The sequence below is a fragment of the Labrus mixtus genome, chromosome 1, assembly GCF_963584025.1.
Source record: "Labrus mixtus chromosome 1, fLabMix1.1, whole genome shotgun sequence".
In the NCBI taxonomy this organism is placed as follows: Eukaryota; Metazoa; Chordata; class Actinopteri; order Labriformes; family Labridae; genus Labrus; species Labrus mixtus.
In genome coordinates this window covers 8,934,063-8,959,299 of record NC_083612.1, presented here as the reverse complement: position 1 = coordinate 8,959,299, position 25,237 = coordinate 8,934,063, and the positions used below count along the sequence as shown (strand labels likewise).

The window sequence follows — 25,237 nt, the reverse complement described above, 5'->3', positions numbered from 1 at the left end:
AGTAAATAAAAACATAAATCCTGCACTGCGCTTTTTGATATTCTTCTAATCAGGTATCATGATGTGTCATTATGAGTGTCTTGCAATTTATCAATCAGAAGAATCGCTGTATCATGATATCATTATTATCACGGTCTACATATTGCATATCATCTCGTCTCGTCTCGTATCGCCTCGCATCATATTGTAGCGTATCGTTTTGCATGGTATCATATCGTCTCCTATTGCATAGTATCGTATCTTGGAGTGTGATGATTGACACTTAGCCCCGAGTCAATACATGGTATAAGGTTCACTACAGGGAGTGTCATCCCGTTCTGTCCCGTCTCGTCTCGTCCCATCCCGTCTCTTGTCCTGCCCCGCCTCGTCCAAACCCGTCCCGTTCTGTCCCGTTCTGTCCCGTCTGAACGCGTCTCATCTCGTCCCGTCTGGTCTCAGTTGTTTGCTTTCTTTTCCTAATGCCATTTTTTTAATTTTAAATGTAAATTATTATATTTACTTATTATAATTATATTATATTATATATTATATGTAATTCTATAACTTCAGGGCCTTCCCCCACCTGAAAGTCTAAATGTCCTCCCACTCTCCTTCTCAGACGTCTTCCACATCCAGGAGCTGTCGTCGCTGTTCCTGCAGGTGAAGACGGCGTTCGGGTTGCGTCTGCAGTACAGCTGGAAGGAGTTTCGTCTCTACCTGCAGGCCGACGAGCTGTGGAAGGACGACACGGTGGGGCTGTGCGGCACCTTCAACGGCAACATCCAAGACGACTTCCTGTAAGTGTGCTCCGGCTGACCTTCGACCCCTCCCGCGCCCTCCGTTAACCCTCCCTGCAGCGACAGAGAAAGAGAGAGCGAAAGAGAGCGTGGTCCTGTTTCAGAGGCGGAGAGGGAGGTGATGGAGAAGTGCTCTCTCTCTCTCTCTCTCTGTAATGCACACTTTGCCGGGCGGCTCGGCATCAAAAGCCTCGCTCTCTGATCGGCTCTTTAAGGCGGGCCAGATGAGCGCCCAACTGGACACGCCACTTCAACAAGGAATTTACTGTTAGTGGAATAGGGGCTCCACTGTACGGTACTGTAATGGCCGACCGTAGAGGGCGGATGTTGTCTAACAGCTGTAAATGGATATACATCACAGTCCGAGTCTGAAGTGGTCGTTTGCTGTAAGAAGGAAAAAAACGTTCTTAAAACTCAGAAGTTAAAAGGATACTTCATCTTCGTGTTTGGCCTTAAAGGCAGGGTTGGTCATGTTGTGCAGACGGAGCACTGAGGGAATGCTACTTTCAAAATCATGCTAGTTGAAAATGACCAACCCCACTGCCTTTAAATCCCTGTCTTCTCTTGTGTTTATAAGCTTTGCGTTGCTATTGCTAGTCTTAAAGCTACAGTAGCTACATTAATGGATAGACAGTTGTTAAGATATAATATAGACACATGTGATAAGAAAAAAGCCCAGGAGAAGACGGATGGAAAGGGCGTTTGAAGGGAGGGGAAGCCAGGTGTTGCACAATCAATTATAAGTATCACTGCATAAGTGAGCACCTCTGATTTTTAATGAATTTGCGCTCTTGTTTTCTTGCAGATCTCCGTCGGGGATGATAGAAAGCACTCCTAATCTGTTTGGAAACGCCTGGAGAGTCTCGTCAGCCTGCTCCCCCAGCCTGAGTACGCCTCAGCTCGACCCCTGCGACACACACCAGCAAGCCGGTCAGTGCTTCCTGTTTCTTCCGCCAAAGAAATTACCCACTTAAATACAGAGGCTATATGTGCAACATATTTATTGCAGTCTTTATTCTACCTGTTTACAAGTCTTTGATGCACTGTTTAGCATTCAGGGCTAATTCTGCAGTGGAATACACTCAGGCAGTAGATCTTCTGTAAACACAGACAAAAACACAAAGACCTTCTCTTCCCTTCTCTTCAGTGACCTATGCCTCGGAGATGTGTGACGTCCTGAACCAGGATCTGTTCTCTGCCTGCCACGAGTACCTCAGTCCGACCTCCTTCCATCAGCAGTGTCGCTCCGACACCTGTAAGTGTGGGACACCTTGCCTCTGCTCGGCGCTCGCGCACTACGCCCGCCACTGCCGCAGATTCTCCGTCATCGTCGACTTTCGATCGCAGATGCCCGACTGTGGTGAGCATTCAGCGTCTTACAACACTGACACATTATGAGTGCAGGTCAGGGGTGCCGGGTTGTCTTGGGTTTGACCTCCTTCATTTACTGACACCAGAATTTAGAAATGAAATTAGGTGATTTGTTTTGGAAGAAATCACAGATCTGTAGGGTATCATCCTTGACTTTATTCCTACCCTCATGTTACCTTTCAGACCTTTTTTTTGTTAAGATTTATTTTGGGCTTTTTGCCTTTGATAGGACAGTGGAAAGAGTAGGAAATCAGGAGAGAGAGAGAGTGGCGGGAAAGGAGAAACAGGACATGCTTGAACCAGCGCCGCCCTCTTTGAGGACTGTAGCCTCAGTACAAGGGGCGTGACCTACCCATTAGGTCATCAGCACCCCAGACTACTTTGTGTTTACTCTGAAATTGTCCTTCTGGGTGTTGATGTCAAGCTTCAGACTTTTGGGAGCTCTGACAGAATCATAGAGTTTGTCTTTTACTCTGAATGAGGTTGATATCACTTAAGAAGCTCTCTTGAGCTACATGAGCTCCTAGAAGCATAACTTTCTTTTTTCTTTTTTTTAAGGTTTATTTTGGGGCTCTTAATGCCCCCAGTTTTTAGAAATAGGACAGTGAACATAATCTATAACCCCCCAGATAGTTTTTCAATCAGACTCTCCATCACTCTTTCAACCCGTCTCTCCGCGCAGCGCTCACCTGTCCTCCAACAATGGAGTATGGCACCTGCGTGTCGTCCTGCCAGCGCCGTTGCTCCGCCCTGTCCATCCCGCAGCACTGCGGGGAGGAGTGTGAGGAGGGCTGCGTCTGCCCCCCGGGATCCTTCTACAACCATCGAACACACTCCTGCGTGCACAGGTAAGACTGATGGGGGGGGGGTCTCTGAACAGAGAAAAACACAGAGAAGTAGATTTTTAAAACAATACTTTTAATGATTTTAATATTTATAGCGTCTTATAAGTGAGGAGTACAAAATGCTTTTATTAAGGATACATGCACACTAAGATACAAGCACATCATGTTGAGAATAAACTAAACGATTAAATGTTAAATTAAATCATGATTAGAAATGATTAATACAACATAAAACAATTGGTTGAACAAAAGAGCTGTATTGTTGTTGTTTTCTTTGAAAGGTTTATTTTTGGGCTTTTTACACCATCATTGTAGAGACGTATGTAGGACAGTGGATAGAGTTTTAAATGAAGGAGAGAGAGAGAGAGAGTGGGGAAAAACATGCAGGAAGGAGGCCACAGGTCAGATTTGAACCTCATCAAGGACTACAGCCTTCTTTCATGGGCCGTGCGCCTTAACCACTAAGCCACTGGCACCCTGAGAGCTGTATTGTTTTTGCGTAAAATAACAGAACAACACGAGAGATTTTTTTACTTACCACACAAACAGGGAGTTTTCTATAAAATTGAATATTTTCCCGCTGTTGTGAGTTGGAGAAATCTGAGAAAAAATGTGACATCTTTGTTGTTTTAGCAAAGATAGTTTTTAAGGAAATCTGCAGCCAGTTTGTTTGTTGTTCGTCGTTGCAGCTTTGGATTTGCATGCTGCCATGTTATAGGTTTGCAGCCAGTTGAACTGTAAAAGGAGCTGAAGACGCTCCACCACACAGATCCAAGATCTAAGTGATATTTGTATTTCCTCTGGAGTTTGGGTCAGCCTTTAAGTGGAAAGCCTTGCATCTTCCCTGCAGACGTTTACAGAACCGGAGGACCTCGGTAATTGTGCTCTCCCTTTCAGGCCCGCTCTGCCCTGGAAGACGTTTCAGCTTAATTCCTCTTAAATGTCCCAGGTTTTTACATCCTAGTGAGCGCGCGGTGCCTCACTTAACATGTGATAGAGTTACATCGAGGAATTCACCGTGAAACCCCCCTTTCATTCCCACTCGGTCTGGGGACGATACAGATATCTGATAACCAGTGAGAAAGAATTTGTAGTACAGAGGCCGATGTGTGGCGCTGGTTTATAGATGCAAAGATTTCAGCCCTCGATAATCACAGTCCAACACATTTTAATTTATTTATGGTATGTTTGTATAATGAGATGTTTTTTAAAGGAGGTTTGGTTGTGGATTCGACACCTTCAGCACTGATTTCACCTCTTTAAGCCTGCTTATCTGCCCCCTCTCCCCTTACCTGTAATACTCTGTTTAAGGTAACACAAAGCCCTCTTTAACATCAATCTTTACACAATAATGACACTAACTGAGCCCTGTCGGGTTAACATCACCCAGTGCCTGGTGTGTAAGTATTTAGGAGCTTTCTGAAGACCATTGGACATAAAGTCACACTCTCATCAGGGAGCTGGTTTCACATGTGATCGATCGTGTTTTCTTTTGTTTGCCTTCCCAGGAGCGACTGTCCCTGCAGTTTCCTTGGAGCAGATTACGAACCTGGAGATGTGATCATGACGTCAGCAGGTGTTCAGTAAGACCTTCTCCTTCATTTCCTTCCTCCTAAATACTCAACCTAACACACATGTATACCTTGTAGAACTAGAACCAGCTTTATTGGCCTGTTGTGTGAGCACATACATCATAATGAAACACATAAATGTAGTGTTGAATCTTTCAGGGTCTGTTGCAACATCGTGTTGTTGACTTCACTGTGGAAAAGATCTTCCCGCTTCCAAGTGTTATACCTCTGTAACTGTGATTTCTGCACCTTTTGTACTTATCAAAATGATCTGAGAAAGAAGCAGCATGTTTTTATAAAGTATTCATCCAGTTTCTAACCTTTGCCCTGCTTGTGCTAAAGCTCTGAACTTATAACTGCTCAAATATAAAAAAAAAACTGGGTCATGTTCAGCTGGTGTAAAAGAGCCAAAGCTCAAATATTTCAGTGTTACTCATAGAAACTGCCTTAATGACTGACTTTTGGTTAGAAAAGTAAAAAAAAAAAATCATTTCCTAATCGTTTATTGACAAAGATAAAAGGTATTTTATGGGGCTGTCATGAAAGGTGGATTCTTTTGTCTAAACATTTATAATATATTTTTTTTATATGATTTTAGACTGTTTTCTTTCTTTAACACAAAAGAAAGAAAACAAAAGAAAAACACTTTCAAAGTAAAAAAAAAGGTATCAGATTACATGTGTAGTTATGTTAATCACATGTAGTTTTTGTATTTATCTTTATTATGTATCATCATCATCATCATCATCATCATCATTATCTTATCCTCTATGTTCCTCTGCAGAATCTGTCTGAACGGTAAACTGGTCTCCCAGACGACAGACAGTGGTGAGTCAATTTAATCACACATTTTTTTCACTTCATAAGCTCATTACAAAATGCGATGTTCACCATGTTTCATTAAAGGAGCAATATGTGACTCCAACACCTAGTGGTTAAAATGGGTACTGCAGTCTAAAATCAAAACATTGTAGAGAGCTGTCTCCCCCCGCCCCCTCCTCTCCAAAGTCGTTGTGCATGCAGGTTGCCATGTGGTGGACACTGTAGCTTCAGTGTTTATCCAGCTCTGCATCGGTCTGTAAACCTTTCTGTGTTCTAACCTCTCTCCATTTTTCAAAAGCATCTCCAATATTGATCCTAGTTTGAGCACGTTTCTGCTCGTGGAGCTTATTAGAAACATGCAGAGGCTTTTTAGGTCGGGTACAATCACTTCTATCAACAGAACAATCACTTCTCTTGCCCGCTTACATCGCTGCAACACCTGTTGGTTTGACCTGATAACTGGTTTCATATCTGACAAACTGAGGGGCGTCCAAAACGGCTGTTTGGGGGTGTCTTAAAACCGCCTACCTTCTCTGGTCCAAACAAATCCAGAGCATTCAGGACCAGAATCTAAAGTTAGAAGGAGGACATACTGGCTGCTGCATTGTTGTCAGAGAAGCCAACACTTCAACATTCAGCATGTTGTTGTTATTAAGGTCATTTTATGATTGTGAGTACTAGTCATGGAATTCCAGATCCTGTTTTCAAATGACTTGAAGTCATTGATGGAACTTATTTTTTGACATGATGATTTATAACTTCTTCTTATGTTGTGTTTTGACGGTGAAACTTTATGTCATCATTGCAGCGTTTTTCATTTTCTGACCTGTGTCTTTCTCCCCTCGTCCTCCTTCAGACATGTTGTGTCCGGCCGGTCAGCTCTACCAGAACTGCTCAGAGGGAGAGGACGGCTTCTCGTCAGGAAGGGGTGTGGCCTGCGAGCGGACCTGTGAATCGTACCTGCTCAACCTCACCTGCTCCACACACGAGCCCTGTGTGGCCGGATGTACCTGCCCTCATGGGTGAGTGACGCCCTGAAAAAAAGTACCAAATATTTTATTATCAACAGAGAGAGGTTAGAACGCAGAAAGGCTGTAAAAATGTTGTTGTAAAAAAAGCTGTTTTGTGGCTTCCAGGTTGAAATCATTTCGTAACATGAACTTTTAAGAATCTCGCTGCTCAGCTGTCGGGTATGACGGTGGTTCAGGGCGATGCTGCAAAAGAGCGTGACCTTCCTGAATGACTGAGTAGGTGTGGTGAAATCTAAAGCTCTGAGTCAGTGTGTCACAGAGGCTTGGTTAAGGATGGCCAGGCTGTAGGCGGGTTAAAGGCGGTACAAATGTCACATGAGGCAGGAATAATCCTCTGACTCGTTGCCTGGCAGCATGTCAAGCATCAAATAATCCCTGTGCCTGATGAGGCTGGTTACCTGAGGGGACGCAGGGTGTCTTCATTGAGTGGCTGTGATTTATTCAGACAGGAGATCTGCTTTCACAGAAGAGTTTTTTTTTAAACTCCAATATAATACTGAAAGTTAGGTTTGTGTTTGTAACTCTGAGAAAAATGTACTCAGGGCTTTATTCACAAAAGGATTGTTTTGCCTTTGTGCCAGCTGTACCTGTGTGAATGAGACAAAAAGGACACATGAAAGGGTTAAATTCTCACCAAACGACACTGCAGAGCAAATGGAGTTTGTGCTGTGGGGATGTTAGCCTATCTTAAAATCATGCATTCGTTTGTGGCAAAACTGGCACCTTTCATGTAAATGAGCTTCAGTGCAAAAGGTCAACGCAGTAAGAGTGAAAAAATAACCATCTGCTGAGATTTGCTGGTAACTGCAACACAGCACAACCACATCTGTTGAGTATCAACTCACAATAAACTGGGAAACGTGTCATTCCCCTCCCCGCTCATCTCATCATCCACACGGGGACCGCTCAGCCCCATCAGGATGAGGGGGTCGTTTCAGGCAGCAAAGAGCGGAGATGCAGGCACCTCCTCTCCAAAATCAGATCCAAAACAAGAGTACACAACGCAAAGACCGACAACTGTATGGGCCTGTTTGAATTTCAGTTGAAATGTGTAAGACATTTGCACCCGGTTGCAGATTGGGCACCAATGTTCCTGATGGTTTATTTGGCCTGCTGTGATCAGTCAATGTGAACAGTAAGAATGAGTGAAGAGACCTCTCTGAACATCTCTCTGTTACATCATCAGCAATAATGAGTGCAGCAGAGCCATCGTAAAATATTGAAGGCTGTTGTGGCGACTGTTTTAACTGAATGTAAAATGTAGAACTGGGGACGTGGTTAGCTTACACACAGTTAGTGGTTCATGTGGACAGGGTGGTCCGGGATGGAGTCAAACTCCTGGCCTGAATTATTATCCCAGTCCGCCCCTGTTTGTGCCCCACTACACTGATGTTCTTCACTGCTATGCTGCCATTTCTGATGAGTCTTAGATCATCTGTATGAGACAAAAGTCCTCACAGCAGCAGATGAGCTGGACAGACATGGAGTAGATTACAGTCATCTGATATCTATAATCCCCTCTGGCTGTCGGCCTGAAAGGAGGGTTAAGTGGTTTCTTTCTGTGACATCAACGCAGAGTCATACTGATTACAAAATGCGCAGACAGGGGGTCAGTTTGTAAACATCCAAGCTTACGACAGATTTGATCGCAGACTGACTAAACAGGAGGGCTTCAGTCGTCAGATTCACAGCTGATGTTTTCAGACCCATGAGGTATTTTATTCTTAACTCTGTTCACTACAACAGGAAACAGAACAAACACGAGAAGAAGCAAAATGTAAACAACTAGAATATTGAAACATGCACAACCAAGACACACAAGATGATGTCAGTGATATTTATGGTCTTGACTCGTTCTTGCCCTGCCTTGGTCTTGGTCTTGACTCGGTCTCGATGCCTAAATGTCTTCGTCTTGTCTCGGTCTAGGAGCACTCTGGTCTCAGATATGTCTTGGTCTCTCTGTGGTCTTGACTACAACACTACCTCAGATTGAGGGCCGCGTAACTATCAAGTGCATATTGGATACAAATGACATCATATATTATGTAATTGATTCAAAGGAGTCAGGTTTATGTAATAACACAAACTCCTAAAGGCCGAACTAATGAGCCACATAAACTAAAAATACAAAAGTAGAATCAGCTATGACTCTTTAAATCTATAAAAACACAAATACTTGACAAGACTTTATTTGAATTTATTCTTTCTGATGTTTTTTTTACGGACATTAGTCAACACCAGAGCCCAATACCGATCTCTTTATTTGTATTCTCAATAAATCAAATCAATGTATAGATCATTTTACAGAAAGAAGTGAATGAACAATAATGATGATTTAATTGGTTGGCTGGCTAAACACTAGACAGTTTTAAAATTGGGGCCAAAAAATTGGGCCTCAAATCATCTAGAGTGAAGCCAGCTTAAAATAGTAAAGAATAATTTGTACTGAGATTTCACAGTTTATAGAATGTTTTTTATTTTCAATATAAAATGAAACACACGAGAGGTAAATAACAACACAGTGTGTACCACATTTGGTGATGTTTGCTGCCAAAGTAAAACAAGCTCTGTAGCACCAATTGAACCTATTTTTGGTCAAATAAGTTACACACAGGTAAAACATGTGAATAACCTTCATAAGCATATGATTGTATCAGTGACACACGTGAAAAGGTCAGACGGTAACAGAGACACGCTGGAGTCACTCTGACTCTGCGTCACCTCTGCTGACCTCCCTGCTGTGATTCATTGGTTTCCCCATTCACAACCAAGATGACCTTTATAGTGACGAGAATCTCTCAAACTCTTAATCACATAACGTCAGTCATGTTGCAAGAGCTTAATAAATCGCTGGTACCTGATAGTTTGAGGCTAATTTAGAGGTTGATATGGACACAAAGAGATCTCCTTTAGCTCCCTGACACCAGCTGTAGTAAAAGTGAAGGGATCAAGTCTGACTCAGATCAAACAAAGACAAACTTCATAATCCTGCAAGGGGAAATTCAGTTTTATACTCACACACAAATAGGCTGAAATACACACACATGCACCAACAGGATCCTATGGAGAGATGTCTGAGTGAGGGGACTGCCCTCAGCGAGCGCTCCTGTGTTCATGTGCCTTGCTCAAGGGCACCTCTGCAGTGCTAAAGAAGTGAACTGGCCCCTCTCCAGCTACCAGTCTGCACCAGGACATGAACCGGCGACACTCCGGTTCCCAACCCAAGTCCCTACTTTCACCCGTCTCACGATTGGCTTTGCAAATGTTTCAAATGAAAAGAAAGGAATGTGGAACATTTCAAACATTAATGACTGAATAAATCGTTGAGTAATTACTGCAGTCAAACTCCCTTTTGGGTTTGTTGTTCTGAGCTCTGTGTTCACACTGATGGGACATCGCTTCCTTCAGCTTCTTAATGTTTCCTTTAGAGGCTCAAACATGTTTCATACATTTTTTTTAAACATACACCATCCCCAACTCTCAGCCCTAACACAACATGGGTTCGAAGAGTGACAGCCCCGCCCACTCAGGGACGCTGCATGTAGAGGCACAATAGCGGAGTATCATACCGACGCAGGCTTCCCAACCCCAAGAAAAAACATTATTTTGGCAAAAATTATAGAAGAAATAACTTCAGAATCAATCAAAAATGTAGATGAATATGAATATTGATCATCTACTAATGGCTGCACTGGGTTGGAACACTGAGAGGGAGTGGTGCGTTTTCTTTTAGTTTGAGAGACAGATGCAGAAGTGTGACATCTACTGGACATCTACTCTGTAAGTCACATATTATACTTATATAATATTTTTATACTAAAAATAAAGAAAACCTATCAAGCCAAGTGCAGTGAATGAATCTGTGGTGCAAAACGTTGACAACTAGCTGGCTTTCGTTTTCTTGTCAAACCCAGACAGCAGATGATCAGCAGGTGTTCCTCGTGTCGGTTTATTACGACTCTTAGATGATAATCATGGAACGAGAAAAAAAAAAACACACACGACTCACAGTTCTACTGCAAGGTATTCATCTGCAGCAAGACTTAAAAACCTCTAATGGGGAATAATTAGCTGAGTTGCTGACAGAAGAATCCATTGTGTTTCATTCACAATGGCACACTTTGTTTATGATCAAAATGTAGACCATTCATTCCTTCCTCATTCTGTGAAAATTAGCCCAGCTGAACTCATATGAACCTGGACTTTCAGGTGCAGACCAGGACCATCCAGCATACCAGAGTTTGGTTTACTGTACACAAATACATATGCTGTAAAAGCAAGTTATCTGCTTGCATACAACCCTGACCAGATTCAACAGAAGTAATTATATAAAGTAGAGAAACTATCAGGAAAACAAAACGTACAAGTTATGACAGCTTCACCCCCAAACCCTTAACTATGATTGGCTCTTTGCCTTGTCAGAGGCGGGACTTATGTTAAAATCAATTATTCAGACTGCGATGCAACAGGCAACTAATAGTTTTAAGTGTGCAATTATGAAATACATTTAAATTGTGACTTTGGACATATTTGTTTTGAGTCCTTGAAGAACTAAGTGGAGAAGATGAAGGCTATATGTTACCGTTATCTTGTGTTACTTAACAGATAATTTGATGAGAGCAGACAGAAGGGCGTATACATTCTCTTTATTCATGTGTGTGCACACAAACTTCAGGTCACCCCTGCACAAGTCAGTGCACCAGTCGGGCCACCCCTGTTGGGCCACCCCAGTCAGAAAAGTCTTGACACGCCCCTGGCCTGCTTACTGGCGCGTTACTCTTTACACGGAGTCTTTATGGTTTAATAGACGAAACTCCAGCTGGATAATTTAGCCCCTGAATACACAACACACACCGGACACTGCATGAATGACACTGAAGGAGGACTTAAGTTATTTTTCGCTGACTTATTCATCACAACATCATCAACGACCGAAGACGCGGTGAAACTTTCCGCATCGAAGCACAAAAGGGTTCAGCAGTCATAATTAAAGGCTCGAGGCAATGCGACAGGATCGGACAGTATGTGTTAATTGTTCTGTGTGCTCAACATCAAATTAAGGTAGGTTAATATTTATTTAGACCTACTTATTTGATCTGCTGTAGCCTAATCTTTGCTTCTATTCTCATATGTGTGCGTAATGGACCCTGGACATGCAGGCTGTACTATCTGTTGGCTATATTGTGGTTGTGTTTGTGCAAGATAGGAACGCGCCGGCTTTGCTTACCACACCTCATTTGAAAAGAAACATACCCCCCGGGCGCTAAGGGGAGCGCGACTTCATTTTCTAATTTCAACAACGTGAGCGCTTACAATGAAAACTGCGTCAGGAGGAAAATAGGATGGTTTGAACTCCGCAAACCCTCGTTTTTGGATGTGTGTATGTATGTTTTGAATAATCCAACATCCCTCCATTTGAACAAAAAAGAAAAGAAAAAAAAAAGTTTCTTTAACACCCAGATCCAACTTCATTGTCTCTACTGCGGTACAAGTGTAAACCAGAGACAGTCATACAAAGCTCCACCCAATGACGCACCAGGAAACACTATTTCTCTCCATGAACACGCACACACGGAAGAAAACTTTCACCGTTAGAAATAGAAGAAACGACTTCCACAGAGAGAGGACAGCTCCGGGAGCTAAAACTGGGAATATTGCCTTCAACTTGTTGCTGTCTGCATGCTGTAAAGAGCTTTGAAAAATAACACACAAAGTGTTAAAGTGAAAGTAAGTTCAAGGAAACTCTGTGGAGGAGGAAGTGGAACCTCAGCAGTCCGACTAGTTTGAGTTCTCTGCTCGTCTGTTTTGGCTTCTGTCAGAGGAAAATGGCTTCTTCTTGTTCAGAGGACGATCTGTGTTGTTCTGTTTGCCACGACGTCTTCACACATCCTGTCGTCCTGTCATGTAGCCACAGCTTTTGTAAAGCCTGTCTGCAGAGCTGGTGGACGGAGAAACAGAAGCAGGAGTGTCCACTCTGCAAAAGAAGATCTTCTAAGTCCGATCCAGCTTGTAACTTGGTGTTGAAGAACCTGTGTGAGGCCTTTATACTGCGGAGGGATCAGAGAGCGTCATCAGACTCTGAGGCTCTCTGCAGTCTGCACTCTGAAACACTCAGACTGTTCTGTCTGGATCATCAGCAGCCAGCGTGTCTCGTCTGCAGAGACTCTAAAAGACACACCAACCACACATTCAAACCCATCGACGAAGCTGCTCAAGATCTCAGGGATAAGCTCCAGGAGTCCCTGAAGGGCTTAATGGACGAACTGGAGCACTTTGAAAAAGTAAAAACAGAGTGGAATCAAACAAGAAAGTACTTCAAGGCCCAGGCTGCAAACACGGAGAGGCAGATAAAGGAGCAGTTTCAGAAGTTTCACCGGTTTTTAGAAGAGGAAGAGGAGGCCAGAATCTCTGCTCTGAGGAAGGAAGAGAAGCAGAAGAGTCTAAGGATTAAGGAGGAGATGGAGGCTCTGAGCAGAGAGATCGCAGCTCTTTCAGACACGGTCAGAGCCACAGAGGACGAGCTGAGAGCTGCAGACCTGTCATTTCTGAACAACTACAAGGCAGCAGGGGTAAGAATCCAGCAGTGCCCCCTGCTGGAGGATCCACAGCTGCACTCGGGAGCTCTGATAGATGTGGCCAAACACCTGGGCAACCTGAGCTTCAACGTCTGGAACAAGATGAAGGACATGGTCTTCTACACTGCTGTGGTTCTGGACCCAAACACCGCCGGTTCAGGACTCATCCTGTCTGAAGATCTGACCGGTGTGAGAAAAGGAGAGCAGCAGCAGCTTCCTGATAATCCAGAGAGGGCGCCTCCTTTTTCCGGCACTGTTCTGGGCTCTCAGGGTTTTAATTCAGGTACTCACAGCTGGATCGTCGAGGTTGGACAGAACAGAAGCTGGGAAGTGGCTGTGTGTGAGAAGTCTGCAGGCGGGAAGGTAGACACGTCCTGTGGATTATGGAGAGTAGAGTTCATTTTTAATGAATACAGAGCATACACCACGTTGGATGACTACACTGTTCTGTCAGTGAGAGGACGGCCTCAGAGGATCCGAGTGCATCTGGACTGTGACGGAGGAAAGCTGTCATTCTCTGACCCTGACAATAACGCGCACATACACACCTTCACACACACTTTCACTCGCAAGCTGTTTCCATACATTTGGACTTTTGATTCCCCTCTGAAGATATCACGACTGAAGGTGTCTGTATCAGTGAAACAGTAAAGGTAGAGATGAAGATGCATGTTCTTCTTATCTGAATGGAGTTGGGCTCAGTTTAATTAACAGATGTTTATTTTTCTCTCTTTTTTTCTTCAGTAATCTCTCATATTTTGTTTCATTTTTAAGAAATCTGTCATCTTCTCAAATTAGAAAGCTGAATGGAGATTTTTTATTTCTCCTGCTCCAAGTGTTAAAAATGACGTCATCAGGACCCCGATGCAAGCCGAAACGTGTCGGTCTAATTTGTGAATGCAGTTGTTGCTGGAGCTATTTGACCTCTTCAAGCACCTATGAGTTTATGAAGTTGTGCCAGAAAATCCCACTCTGAATATCTCTTGTTTGCATTCTGGGTTTTTTGAATTACATGTGGACATCTTGTGCCTGATGATTTTGTGGAACTGATGTTCACCATGTGAGGGAATCACAACCATTAAGATGTATTACTATTCACAAGATTCACTAGATGTTTATCACTGAATATCATATCTTTGGGTTCTTTTTCTACGACAATAAGTCAGTTAAAAAACATTACACAGCACTCTAGCCAATCAGAATAGAGCAGCTGCTATGAGTGACACTGAGGTATCAGCAAGTTGCTGCACCACTAAAAACAATCTCTCTCTCTCTCTCACTCTCTTTCTCTCTCTCTCTCTCTCTCTCTTGCTCTCGCTCTCTCTCTCTCTCTCTCTCTCTCTTGCTCTCTCTCTCTCTTTCTCTCTCTCTCTCACTCTCTCTCTCTCTCTCTCTTTCTCTCACTCTCTCTCTCTCTCTTGCTCTCGCTCTCTCTCTCTCTCTCTCACTCTCTCTCTCTCTCTCTCTCTCTCTTTCTCTCTCTCTCTCTCTCTTTCTCTCTCGCTCTCTCTCTCTCTCTCAGGGAGACATTGAGCAAAATAAATGGATGACAAGATAACAAGATGATTCATTCTTAATTAAAATAATAAGCAAGCAATCTTTGTTTCATTTTTTGTTTCTAATATTCAGTGAACTAAGAAAGATTGTAAGACAGGTACCTGTCTGAGGCTAATGCTTTGAAGGGGGACTTGGCATGACAAACTTTGGGAACACCTGTCCTAGTTCATGTGCAATTTTTTCGACATTGTTGGATTTAGTTTTTATTTATTTACTTAGAATACAGAATGTGATTCATATCTGTGACACATTATCATGCACCGAAGAATTGACCTTATTTTAGTTTAACTGGAATCTTGAAGTTTATTAGCCTTATGGCGGTGTCGGGTCAAAATAAGTTTCATAAAGTCGCCCAAACAACACAGCGACAGTTTAAAAGCATTAACGACAGGTGAGCCTTGAATGAGAAGTCATATTCATGACACAACAAAACTAAGAGTGCAGTGTAAGATTGGCAACTGCAATAACCAGCATTAGAAGGTTAATAATCAACATGAAATACTGAACTTTGCCTCTAAGGAGAAACGTAATAGTTGACCTCTCTCTCACTGATAACCTGCAGAGCATACAGACGCTACTCACAACCAGGACTGGTCTCACAATCTGTCATACGGAGCACTTTTCCGGAGGGTGGATGTACTTTGGGGCCGGTAGTTTTCTTGTTTTCTTTATAATGACACAACTCCTACTGAGGCGTCTCCACAGCTCCCCCTCCCCACTCTGTTTGCTGATCATTTTGACCGATTGTTTTTTTATAGAGCCAAATGCTAGATGCAAGAAGCTTTGATCAACACACCAACTTAATGTGTGCTGGGCTGAATAGTCCAAGCAGCCGCTTCCAACATTCTTATTTTATCCATAGCCTTACCAATAACGAATCTAATGTTTTAGCTAACCAGCACATTTTCATACTGAGGTGATAGCAGATTCAAACTTTTCCAGATCGGTAGATGCCATCTTGTCTTTTATGACACCGCCTCAGCTGCATTCCTTTGTCTATCGAGAGAAACATAATGCAAACCACCATTTCACTTTTGCCTCTGTAACAAATACGACTGCAAATACTTTGAAAAGGATGAATCCATTTTGTCAGGGAATTTTGTCAGCTGATGAGAAAAACAAATGTCGTACAAGATTTCTCAACATCTGGAAGAAAAGGGGATTACATAAATTGCAGTGCGTCTAACTGGAAAAGTTTGATGAGCTACAAAAACATACAAAATGACCTTTCTGGCTTACTTTGCAGCACATGAGAACGAGATCGCCACAGCCTTCTTCTGGTTTAATTAAACCCTGTGATCTTCAGCCTAACACAGGAATCATCTAAGTCCTAAGTACAACCCATTTTGCCATCTGGCTCGCCAGCCGCTCGTCTATGAAAACCTTATCTTCCTCAGATACTTTTTCACTTTCTGATAGAATTAGATTCAAATGAGAACAGTGATTATGAAAATTTATTCATAATGTGCAGGTAGGTCAGGAGAACGAATGATTTTAGATTCTTTGATCACAGTACTTGATACGGCAGCTTGGCCGTCGGATAAAGGAAGCTGTTAACACGGTTTTATCTGGGATGTAACTCTACTCAGATGAACCTGAGGTTTGTGTTGGGACCATTCAGTATGTCACTTCATTGTCTGCAGCCTTGCCAGTGGATATAGCTCAACCCTGGATATTACAAGATACTTATCAGCTTCGTCTCGCAGAGTGGAGAGCAAATGGAGGCATCCAGACAAAGACTGTTTCTCTCTCTATCTCTGAGAATCCTAATTGTCTGGTTTTCTCATGTAGCCAACAAGTGTTACCGCTTTTCATCCACGACTGCCCACCCCTGAAACTCTCTCTTGTTTCCTGGTATCACTTCACTTAGGAAGTTTACCTGCTTTGGCTCTTCCTCTGTCGTGCTCTTGGCAAAAAGACAATCCTCATATCTGGGTTAGAGACCAACACAGGAGCTTCAGATGAAGATTTGGTCATAACTTGAGCCCACTGTTAGCCCAGGGTCTTTGAATAATGTCCAACATTGCTGCAAATTTGACAATCATCAAGCACTTCCATTGGCCTTTTGACTATTTCAGTCATCATTCAATGAATATTTTCTTAGTCTGATTGTACTAAAATCAGAAATTATGAATTGGTCGAGATCTACCAGTCAGCATTGGGCTATTGATGAGATATATATATGAGATAGATGATGAGATCCTACTACCTAAATGAACAGAAAGGGCATTTTTAGTGCCATTCTGAATCACTCTGATGGCCCTATGGCTTCCATAAGAAGTCTAGTTTTGTTCAACTACTTACAATTTGAATCTACCAATTATATCCAAGACAACACATTGGTGCATTTACCCATTTTACCAAAGACAACACATTGGTGCATCACCAGAATCTGTTGATCTTAAGCTGCCAAACCCAAGCTCCATCTTGAATTTTAATAATTGCAGAACTTTTTTATACTTAAAGTCTTTGTTTCTCTTTCAGCTTGTTGAAACATGGCGATGAGTGCTTTGAACCTGCATCATGCCCCTGTCTATGGAAAGGAAAAGAGTATTACCCTGGCGACAGAGTCTCCTCCCCCTGCCATCAGTGGTGAGTTCATATGTGGAGACTGAGCAACATACAACATTCATTAAGCTTTAATAGAAAACTTTGGTCATCAACATATAATCTTTTGGTTCACATGATCTTTAACCTTTCATTTTCCTTCCTTCAGCAGCTCATAATCCATTTTAACACGCAGCACCAATTTGTATTACTGTCAGCAATCTTCTGCAACAAGTCTCCAACAACATGGCTAATTTATCAAAGTCAGATTCGGCCTGAGAGTGATGACTCTTGAGTCTTTCAGAGCAGGTAAAGAGGCCACCTGATAGCCATAATTCTCAGTTATCATAGGACAGAAAGAGGCCTCAGAAACAGAGCAGGGCCTTGTGTGACTCTTTGATTCACTCTAGTTTCAGACGGGTGAAAGAAAACACTCTCCTGGTGATCTCAGTCATTCTCCCATCCCTCCACTTCTTCTTCAAGCCATAGCCAGATAAGACGATGTAGATGACAGCCTAATAGCTCAATGAGCGCTGATTCAGCCTTTGACAATCGCTGGCCACTTTTCTGACTGTTGTAAACCCGAGGCTCTCCACAAAAGAAGGCCATTAGAGATGAAAAAAATGTCTGTGCACTAAGTGGGAACAAGTTGATGCTGAATCACTGAAGCTTTGCTGTCTTTGTAGTGTTTGCCAGCATGGGACGTTCCAGTGTGAGTTTCATCCGTGTCCGTCGATGTGCATGGCTTACGGGGATCGCCACTACAGGACGTTTGATGGACTGTTCTATGACTACGTTGGTGCATGCAAAGTGTACCTGGTTAAGGTATTTAAAGTACTTATATTCACAAAAGGAGAGCCAAAAACTGTGGCTTTGCTCAATTTAACCCGTTCACTGGTACATTTAATGGCTTTAGTTTTAGTTATGCTGGGACTTTTTGGATAATGGTTGCATTAAACATTAAGTGCAACAGCAGAAAAAAATCCTTCTTGTGCAAGGCATGAAGTGCAAAGAATGATATGGTCGTATAATTGTATAATTTACAAAATACTTTACTCTAAACATGCTTTACTTTGAGGTAACCTCCATCACTTTATTCAGAACTATGAAGATACTATAATGTCAATTTTTAATCTTTATTTATTTGTAAAGCACCAAGTCATAACAAATATTTTGTCAGGACCAGGTCTCGACCACACTCTTTGTTATTATATTTACAAAGACCCAACATGAATCCATCATGAGCACAGACATAAAGAACTTTTAGCAAAGTTACAGTGGTAATGACAAACTTCCCTTAAGAGGCAGAAACCTCGAGCAGAACCAGACTGATGTTGATCAGCCATCTGCTGAAACACTTTTGGGGATGAGAGGGGATAGAGACAAACAAACAGAGAGACAACACTAAGAAATAAAACAGATGTATAGCTGTGATGCATAGCTATAACGGGGCGGCTGTGGCTCAGTTGGTAGAGTCGTTTGTGTCCTAACTGGAAGGTATGGGGATTTCGACCCCCAGCTCCTGCAGTCTCATGTCCGATGTGTCCAAGACACTTAACCCCAATTTGCTCCCGCTGCTTTGTCGGCGGCATATTAATGTGTATGGGATTAGTGACTTCAGATGGTCACTTTACATAGCAGTCTCTACCATCAGTGTGTGAATGTGTAGGTGTGACCTGCGGTGTTAAAGCTCTTTGAGTAGTCAGAAGACAAGAAAAGAACTATACAAGCTCAAGTCCAATTTACCATTTACCATGATGGTAAAAGTAAGTGTGGTATTAGCAGGAACAACAATCGATGAAAATAGATTGATCATTCTAATATCATTAATTAGTGTGGACTGATATTGGCTGTAAGTCAACTAGATCTAAGAATTCATTGTATTAATGATAATACACATTAGACTGATATTAATAGTTCTAGCAGTTGGATGTATAAAAGTTTAAGCATGAGCAGAATTTCTCAGTTAGTGAGACCTCTGCAGTTTCTGTGATTGTGTTTTTTCTTGTCCACAGAGCAGCGCTGATATGATGCTCAGTGTGGCGGCTGAGAACGTGGATTGTTTCGACAGCGGAGTCATCTGCAGGAAATCTCTGCTGATCAACATCGGCAGGTCCTTTGTAGCGTTCGACGATGACACAGGAAAGCCAGTAAGAGTCGCTTTGTATACATGTTTCTTTACTTGTTAAAAAAGAATCCAGGTTACATCTAAAAATTGATGCATAATTTCACAAATGGAGTCATAAAACCAGCATCAATCCTCCCTTAAATAAATGCATTATCACTTCTGAGTTTCATTTTGGTTCATCATATTACACTCAGTCAACTCGAGGGTTAACATATTGGTACTTTTGACCTATTCTGACTTGCAGAATCCATCCAGTGTGATTGACAGGAAGCAGAGGATGTTTATCTGGCCAGCTGGATACTACACAGTGGTTCATTTCCCAGAGGAAGACGTCACCGTCCTCTGGGACCGTAAGACAACCGTCCACATCCAAGTTGGACCTCGCTGGCAGGTGAGGCGCTGCGGCAGGGACTTTTCAGCCTCAGTGGAGTGTGCACGATTGTAATCTAAGGTTGCAATGTAGGCTGTTTATCTTGCTGGTAACCTCGCTTAGGTAACCTGTAAGGTCCACTGACATACTTATCTAATTATTGAATACATTTCTGGTGTTTTACTTGTTAATTCAGACATTTCTTTCTACCTCCGACTTCTCATTGTGACCTGTTTGTCAGCTGATCTGTTGTTACTGACCTGTGAAATGCTGCTGTGACTGTGTTTGTTTCCTTTATGTTGTCTTGGCTTCTTTGATGACTCTGTGGAACTGAAGTACCCTTCTGGGATTAATGAAGTCCTCTGAATCTGAATCTGAATCAATCAGACTCGGTGAATTTGATTTCATCCTCATTCAGCTGCTGTGTGCTCAGCAGCTTCCACTGCTGGTAGAGGTTCACTCTTATCACACGGGTGGATCATTTTTTAATAAGATAGCTAATGAAGGGCATGATGATATGAAGATCCATTCACAAAGAGAGATGATTCTAATATGTACAGGGGAAGTTAAGCGGGCTGTGTGGAAACTTTGACATGAAGACGGTAAACGAGATGCGGACGCCAGACAACATCGACTCCCCGACTCCGCAGGAGTTTGGAAACAGCTGGACTGCAGCAGAGGTGAGTGAGAGCCAACTCCTGTAACATTATCAACACTGTGAAGCCCTTTGAATTGCACTTTAAAGTTATAAAAAAAAAATTGAGATTACCCTAAAATCATGTTCACACCTACTTCTCAACCTTTGATGAAAAGCTGTATTTAAACATCAATGTCCATGTGTGTGTGTGTGTGTTCAGTGTGTGAACAGTCCAGACATCAGACACCCCTGCAGCCTCAGTCCTCTCAGAGAGCCTTTTGCAAAGCGTCAGTGTGCCGTGCTGCTCAGTGAGGTTTTCCAGGCCTGCCACCCAGTGGTGAGTAAACATACAGTCCAGCTGAACACAACTACCCTGCAGATTGTAGCACTGTTTCTAAAACTCTGAAAGTCTCATGTTGAACTGCACAGTCCACTCTGATTCACATCCACATGATTGTACCTTAGTATGATGAAATTAAATCCAGAGTTTGCTATGTGAAACTCCTTCTAATGCATTCATCTAATCAAACACTTTTAAATTAAAATATCTATATATAATCTACTCAAAAAAAGTTTGGAAACGTTATTTCGGTCAGTTATTTTGCCCCTTTAATAATAATGACTGGTGTTACCAACAAGAGAATATTGCAGGGGATTTTGGCACATTTTTTTGGGGCGCTCCCCACACGTTTAACTAATCAGGCTTTCCAACGATATATAATACAACACCAATCAGTATTATTAAAGGGTCGAAATAATTGACCAAAATAACGTTTGTTTCCGTTCTTGGTATTTGTGCAAGACGAGTGAATCTTTAAGCTGAATGATTATTTATTTAACTAAAAGAGATTTTTCTCTCCATGTTCAGGTGGATGTCACCTGGTTCTACATGAACTGCCTGGCAGACACATGTGCCTGCAGTCGCGGAGGAGACTGTGAGTGTTTCTGCACCAGCGTGGCGGCTTACGGCCAGCGCTGCTGCCACCAGGGCGTTCCTGTGGACTGGCGCTCCCCATCCCTGTGCCGTAAGTCAGAACTCAGGGAGTGAATCACTGAATGAGTGAACACATAAACGACCCTGGTGCATGTTTGTCATGACTATAAAGAACCTTTAACTATCACTGGAACTAACTCTCTCTCTGCTTCCCTCTGCAGCGTATGATTGTGAATACTACAACAAAGGTACGGCGACCTCTCCACATATGACATGTTAGCTTTGAGAACAACATCAAACACACATGAGGCTAAATCTTTGAATGATGGAAACAGCGCAAAGAAATGTAAAGCTGTTGATAAAACAGTTTTTTTTTTACAGGATAAGATGAATGAGAAACAGAAACTTGACCTCATCAGCCCATTTAAAAGTTCATAATCTGTGTACAAAAGTTTAAAAAAGTCAAACTGCAACAGAAAGTCTGTAGAATCTGCAATCATGACATCTTCATAAATACTGCACTAACACGTCCTCCCGTCTGCAGTTCTGGGTAAAGGTCCCTTCAGGTTGATCACCTTCAGAGACCGGACGACGTGGTTGGCGGCCAGCAGGTCCAGCGGTTTGGTTTTCCTGCAGCGCGGCAACCTCAGTGACATCACCGCCTCCCGAGTCCTGTCACAGTTCATGATGACGCCAGGCCTCAGCAGAGCCCGACCACACGGTGAGTTCTTCCTCTTCAGACGGCAGAGTTGGGCCGCAGATGTTGAAAAAGTCAGAGAATTGTCAGCCAGTAGTTCGTTCTCCTCTTCCTCTGTTTCCTCAGTATTTAACAGTGTTTGGATGATCCGGTAAAAAACACTGATGGACGAGATGAGCCTCAGTGGCAGACGGGTTCAGAGATCAGATTGCTAAATGCTAATATGGGAACCTGAGCTGCAGGCTGGACACAAAGCCAAGGCTGGAACACGTTTCTCTCACTCTTACTGCATGGGAGCTGTGATACTGACGTAATGAGGATCCTTTTCAAGAAGAATTTAAAGAGATTAAAAAATGTCTTCAGTGTTTTCTGATCTACTGAAGTTAGAAATGCATTCACTTGCTGCTTTTGCAACAGGAAAACATTTGAGTTACTTACAGGTAGAACAGGAATAGACTTCTCTGGGTCTAGTACCTTGTCTGATGCGCTTTCCAAAAAATGACTGTGATACAAAAAATAAGTTTGACTTTTATGTTAAGAGAAAAATCAACTGATGATATTGTACATTAACTCATAATCAAAGTCATCACAGTGAGCTAAAAGCAATAGCAGTCATCAAAAAATAATGAACAGGTGAGTTAAATCAATACAACATCCCCACAGATACCCATGTGACCCGCTATTTCCATACTCAATATAATCCTGTAATAAATTATATCATAAACAATAACCCAAATCACCCAAATATAACACATTAAGTGACTTTAAAAAAAGACTTCAAAGATACACTTATGTTCATCCTTGGCTTCAGCAAGTCTCTGTTCTGAAGGGTGCAGGATGAAGTCCTACCCCTTCTTCTATTTTTTTCTTTCAAGCTCAATCGATTAAGCCGAGGATGAGTAATAATAAAAAAAAACAATCCTGTTTCTTGCTCTTTTTTTCAACAAAGAATCACAATAATTTCACAGTACACATTGTGGCCAGAACCAGATCAAATAGAGTGTTTAAAAGCTGGATAGTTTGGTGTTTTTGTAAAGAGTTTGTGCAGACAATAAACAACAGCTTAGTTTCTCAGTAGGTACATTTAGAGTTGGAGAAGCTCCGTCATGTCAGCGCCTGTCCTCTGTCCTTTCCTTTCTTCATCTGGTTCTTGTTGCTGTGATCAAATATGTTGTTTCAATCTGTGCAGACACATCCCGGGTTTCCTTTGAGGCTGCTGACAGACCAAACTACTTCCTGTACGCGAGCCCAAGCGGCCAAGTGAGTTTGAACAAGTGGGAGGACAGCGAGGCGTTCTGGGACGGGGCCACCTTCGTCCTCCACAGGAACACCTGGATCCCCGGCTACGACTCGCTGGAGTCCCACGCCAAACCCGGCTTCTTCCTGTACGCCATGCTGCCCCGCCTCCACCTGCTCAGACACAGACACACCGACAGCTTCCGCAAGGCCACGCTGTTCAGACTCACAGGTCAGCCCCAAATTGGCAAGATTATATGTTTGTTTTTTTGACAGCACTGTCAATCAAATCTTTTTCCAACATTAAACAGATTAAGACAAATTCATTTTAATTAAATTATTTTATTTAGAAGCTGTTTTCAAAGTGTTAGCAGGCGTCAGGTGGAACTTTGGAGTGCTTAAGCTCAGGTCTAGAATTCGTCTGTATTTCCTTGAGTTCAGTTTTAGTTTTACTCCTTTGACTTCATATCTGCATAAAACTGATCTCTGTGGGAACCGGTTTGTATTCTGGGTTTCTATTTTGGGGCTTTTAATGCCTTTATTTCAGAGAGAGGACAGTGGATCGTCAGAAATCAGGAGAGAGAGAGAGAGAGAGAGAGAGGGCAATGACATGCAGGAAAGGAGCCACAGCTCGGACTCAAACCCGAGTTGCCCGCTTGGAGGACTAAACAGCCTCCACACGGACCACTATGCTACCAGTGCCCCCTGGGTTTATATTTTTGACCCCCATCAGGCATCATTAAGCTTTCTGAAGGTTTCCTTACAGCACTATGTTCTTGGGTCAAAGGTCATGACCAGTGACTCCTGTGCCTGCATGCTCTGCCAAATAACTGCTGCTAAAAATACCTCAGAATTTGTTTTAGTTTAGTTAATGGAAAAGGAGCCGGCAGAAGATTGTGTTTCCTCTGACAGCAGTGAATGCTGCACATCAGACACACACTTAATGTATATTTTTGACCCTGCTGCAACACGGTATGGCTTATGTATTGTGACGAGACATTGTTTAAATCCATTTCATATGATCATGGTTAACTGAGTTTTTTAAGGTTGGTTTCTGGGCTTTTTTATGCCATTATTGTAGAGACAGGACAGTGGATGGAGTCAGAAATCTGGGAGAGCGAGAGAGAAAGAGAGAGAGGGGAATGACCTTTAAAAGTAAAAACTATTCTATTTTTATAAATAATAAATACTCATGCTTTTATTGACTTTGAAGACAGGCAAATGCACATAAATCATATCAATGTAAATATGCAGAGGTCAGCTTATGAGCGAATTTGAAGAAAATGTATTTATTTGATACTTCAACATGTATTACAGAAAATTACAATACAATAAATAAAAACATTACAGAAGTAACAGATAAATAAAAACATGAAATCAAGAATATACCACATTAATACTAATAGATCAAAACATATTTTCTCCGTTAAAGGGAGATCTTTAGATTTTGGAGAAGTTCAGCGTTCAGAGTGTTAATACAGACATAATGCTGAGCAAGCAATCTGAACTCAAATCAACTATACCTCTTCTGTCCCAACAGCAGCACAGAGATGGACTTATTTTCTCTTTAACATCACCAATTTTCGTAGTAAAATATCTACATTGTGTGTGTGTTACACATCAGGTCCCAGCCCAGATTCTCAACCTGCTCCTCGGTGTCAGTGGAGGTATGATTCCTGCGTCGTCCCCTGCTTCAAGACATGCAGCGACCCGTCAGCTGAAGCCTGTGTCAGCATCCCAGAGTGAGAAGTTTCACCTGTCTAATAAATCTAATCAAAACTCACACAGTTTGCAGAATAGTTCATATGGGAATTTAATGTGATCCTGCATCCTCTTTGACCATAAATACAACTTGTAGATTTTGTCTTCCTTTTAGAAATTTGTCCTTTGTTCATTGCATGCTTGTTTTATTTAAAGTGCAACGGTTTCTGTTGGGTTAGGGTTAGTTCTCATGATTGTGTATTATTCTTTGTGCAGAGTGGAGGGCTGTCTTCCTGTCTGCCCATCGCACATGGTCCTGGATGAAGTCACCCGTCGGTGTGTCTACAGTGAAGACTGTGAGTGTTGCCCATTGTTGTAGTTCTCTCAAATGCACATTTTTCAGATTTAGCTAATATCTTCTTTTTCGGCCTGCAAATGT

At 42.4% G+C, this 25,237-nt stretch overlaps 2 protein-coding genes across 2 annotated transcripts in view; both read left to right on the top strand.

Annotated features, from left to right (window-relative positions):
• Positions 1 to 25,237, top strand: part of otog (otogelin) — a 59,289-nt gene that overhangs the window by 17,134 nt on the left and 16,918 nt on the right. Inside the window, exons 15-33 of the mRNA XM_061044141.1 lie at positions 599 to 774; positions 1,565 to 1,706; positions 1,924 to 2,136; positions 2,830 to 2,995; positions 4,501 to 4,575; positions 5,348 to 5,391; positions 6,242 to 6,407; positions 17,033 to 17,140; positions 17,782 to 17,920; positions 19,111 to 19,245; positions 19,468 to 19,614; positions 20,154 to 20,273; positions 20,451 to 20,567; positions 21,099 to 21,255; positions 21,386 to 21,412; positions 21,709 to 21,885; positions 23,051 to 23,329; positions 24,722 to 24,839; positions 25,075 to 25,154. Of these exons, the coding sequence (XP_060900124.1) occupies positions 599 to 774; positions 1,565 to 1,706; positions 1,924 to 2,136; positions 2,830 to 2,995; positions 4,501 to 4,575; positions 5,348 to 5,391; positions 6,242 to 6,407; positions 17,033 to 17,140; positions 17,782 to 17,920; positions 19,111 to 19,245; positions 19,468 to 19,614; positions 20,154 to 20,273; positions 20,451 to 20,567; positions 21,099 to 21,255; positions 21,386 to 21,412; positions 21,709 to 21,885; positions 23,051 to 23,329; positions 24,722 to 24,839; positions 25,075 to 25,154 (2,586 nt within the window). The remainder of the gene's footprint in view (positions 1 to 598; positions 775 to 1,564; positions 1,707 to 1,923; positions 2,137 to 2,829; positions 2,996 to 4,500; positions 4,576 to 5,347; positions 5,392 to 6,241; positions 6,408 to 17,032; positions 17,141 to 17,781; positions 17,921 to 19,110; positions 19,246 to 19,467; positions 19,615 to 20,153; positions 20,274 to 20,450; positions 20,568 to 21,098; positions 21,256 to 21,385; positions 21,413 to 21,708; positions 21,886 to 23,050; positions 23,330 to 24,721; positions 24,840 to 25,074; positions 25,155 to 25,237) is intronic.
• LOC132988605 (E3 ubiquitin-protein ligase TRIM35-like) lies at positions 11,954 to 14,588 on the top strand. Its single transcript, XM_061056165.1, has one exon. The coding sequence runs from the start codon at positions 12,242 to 12,244 to the stop codon at positions 13,640 to 13,642; it is 1,401 nt and encodes a 466-aa protein (XP_060912148.1). The 5' UTR covers positions 11,954 to 12,241; the 3' UTR covers positions 13,643 to 14,588.

Coding starts and splice junctions, on each gene's coding strand:
- LOC132988605 (XM_061056165.1), top strand. CDS start 12,242: ATGGCTTCTTCTTGTTCAGAGGACGATCTGTGTTGTTCTGTTTGCCAC.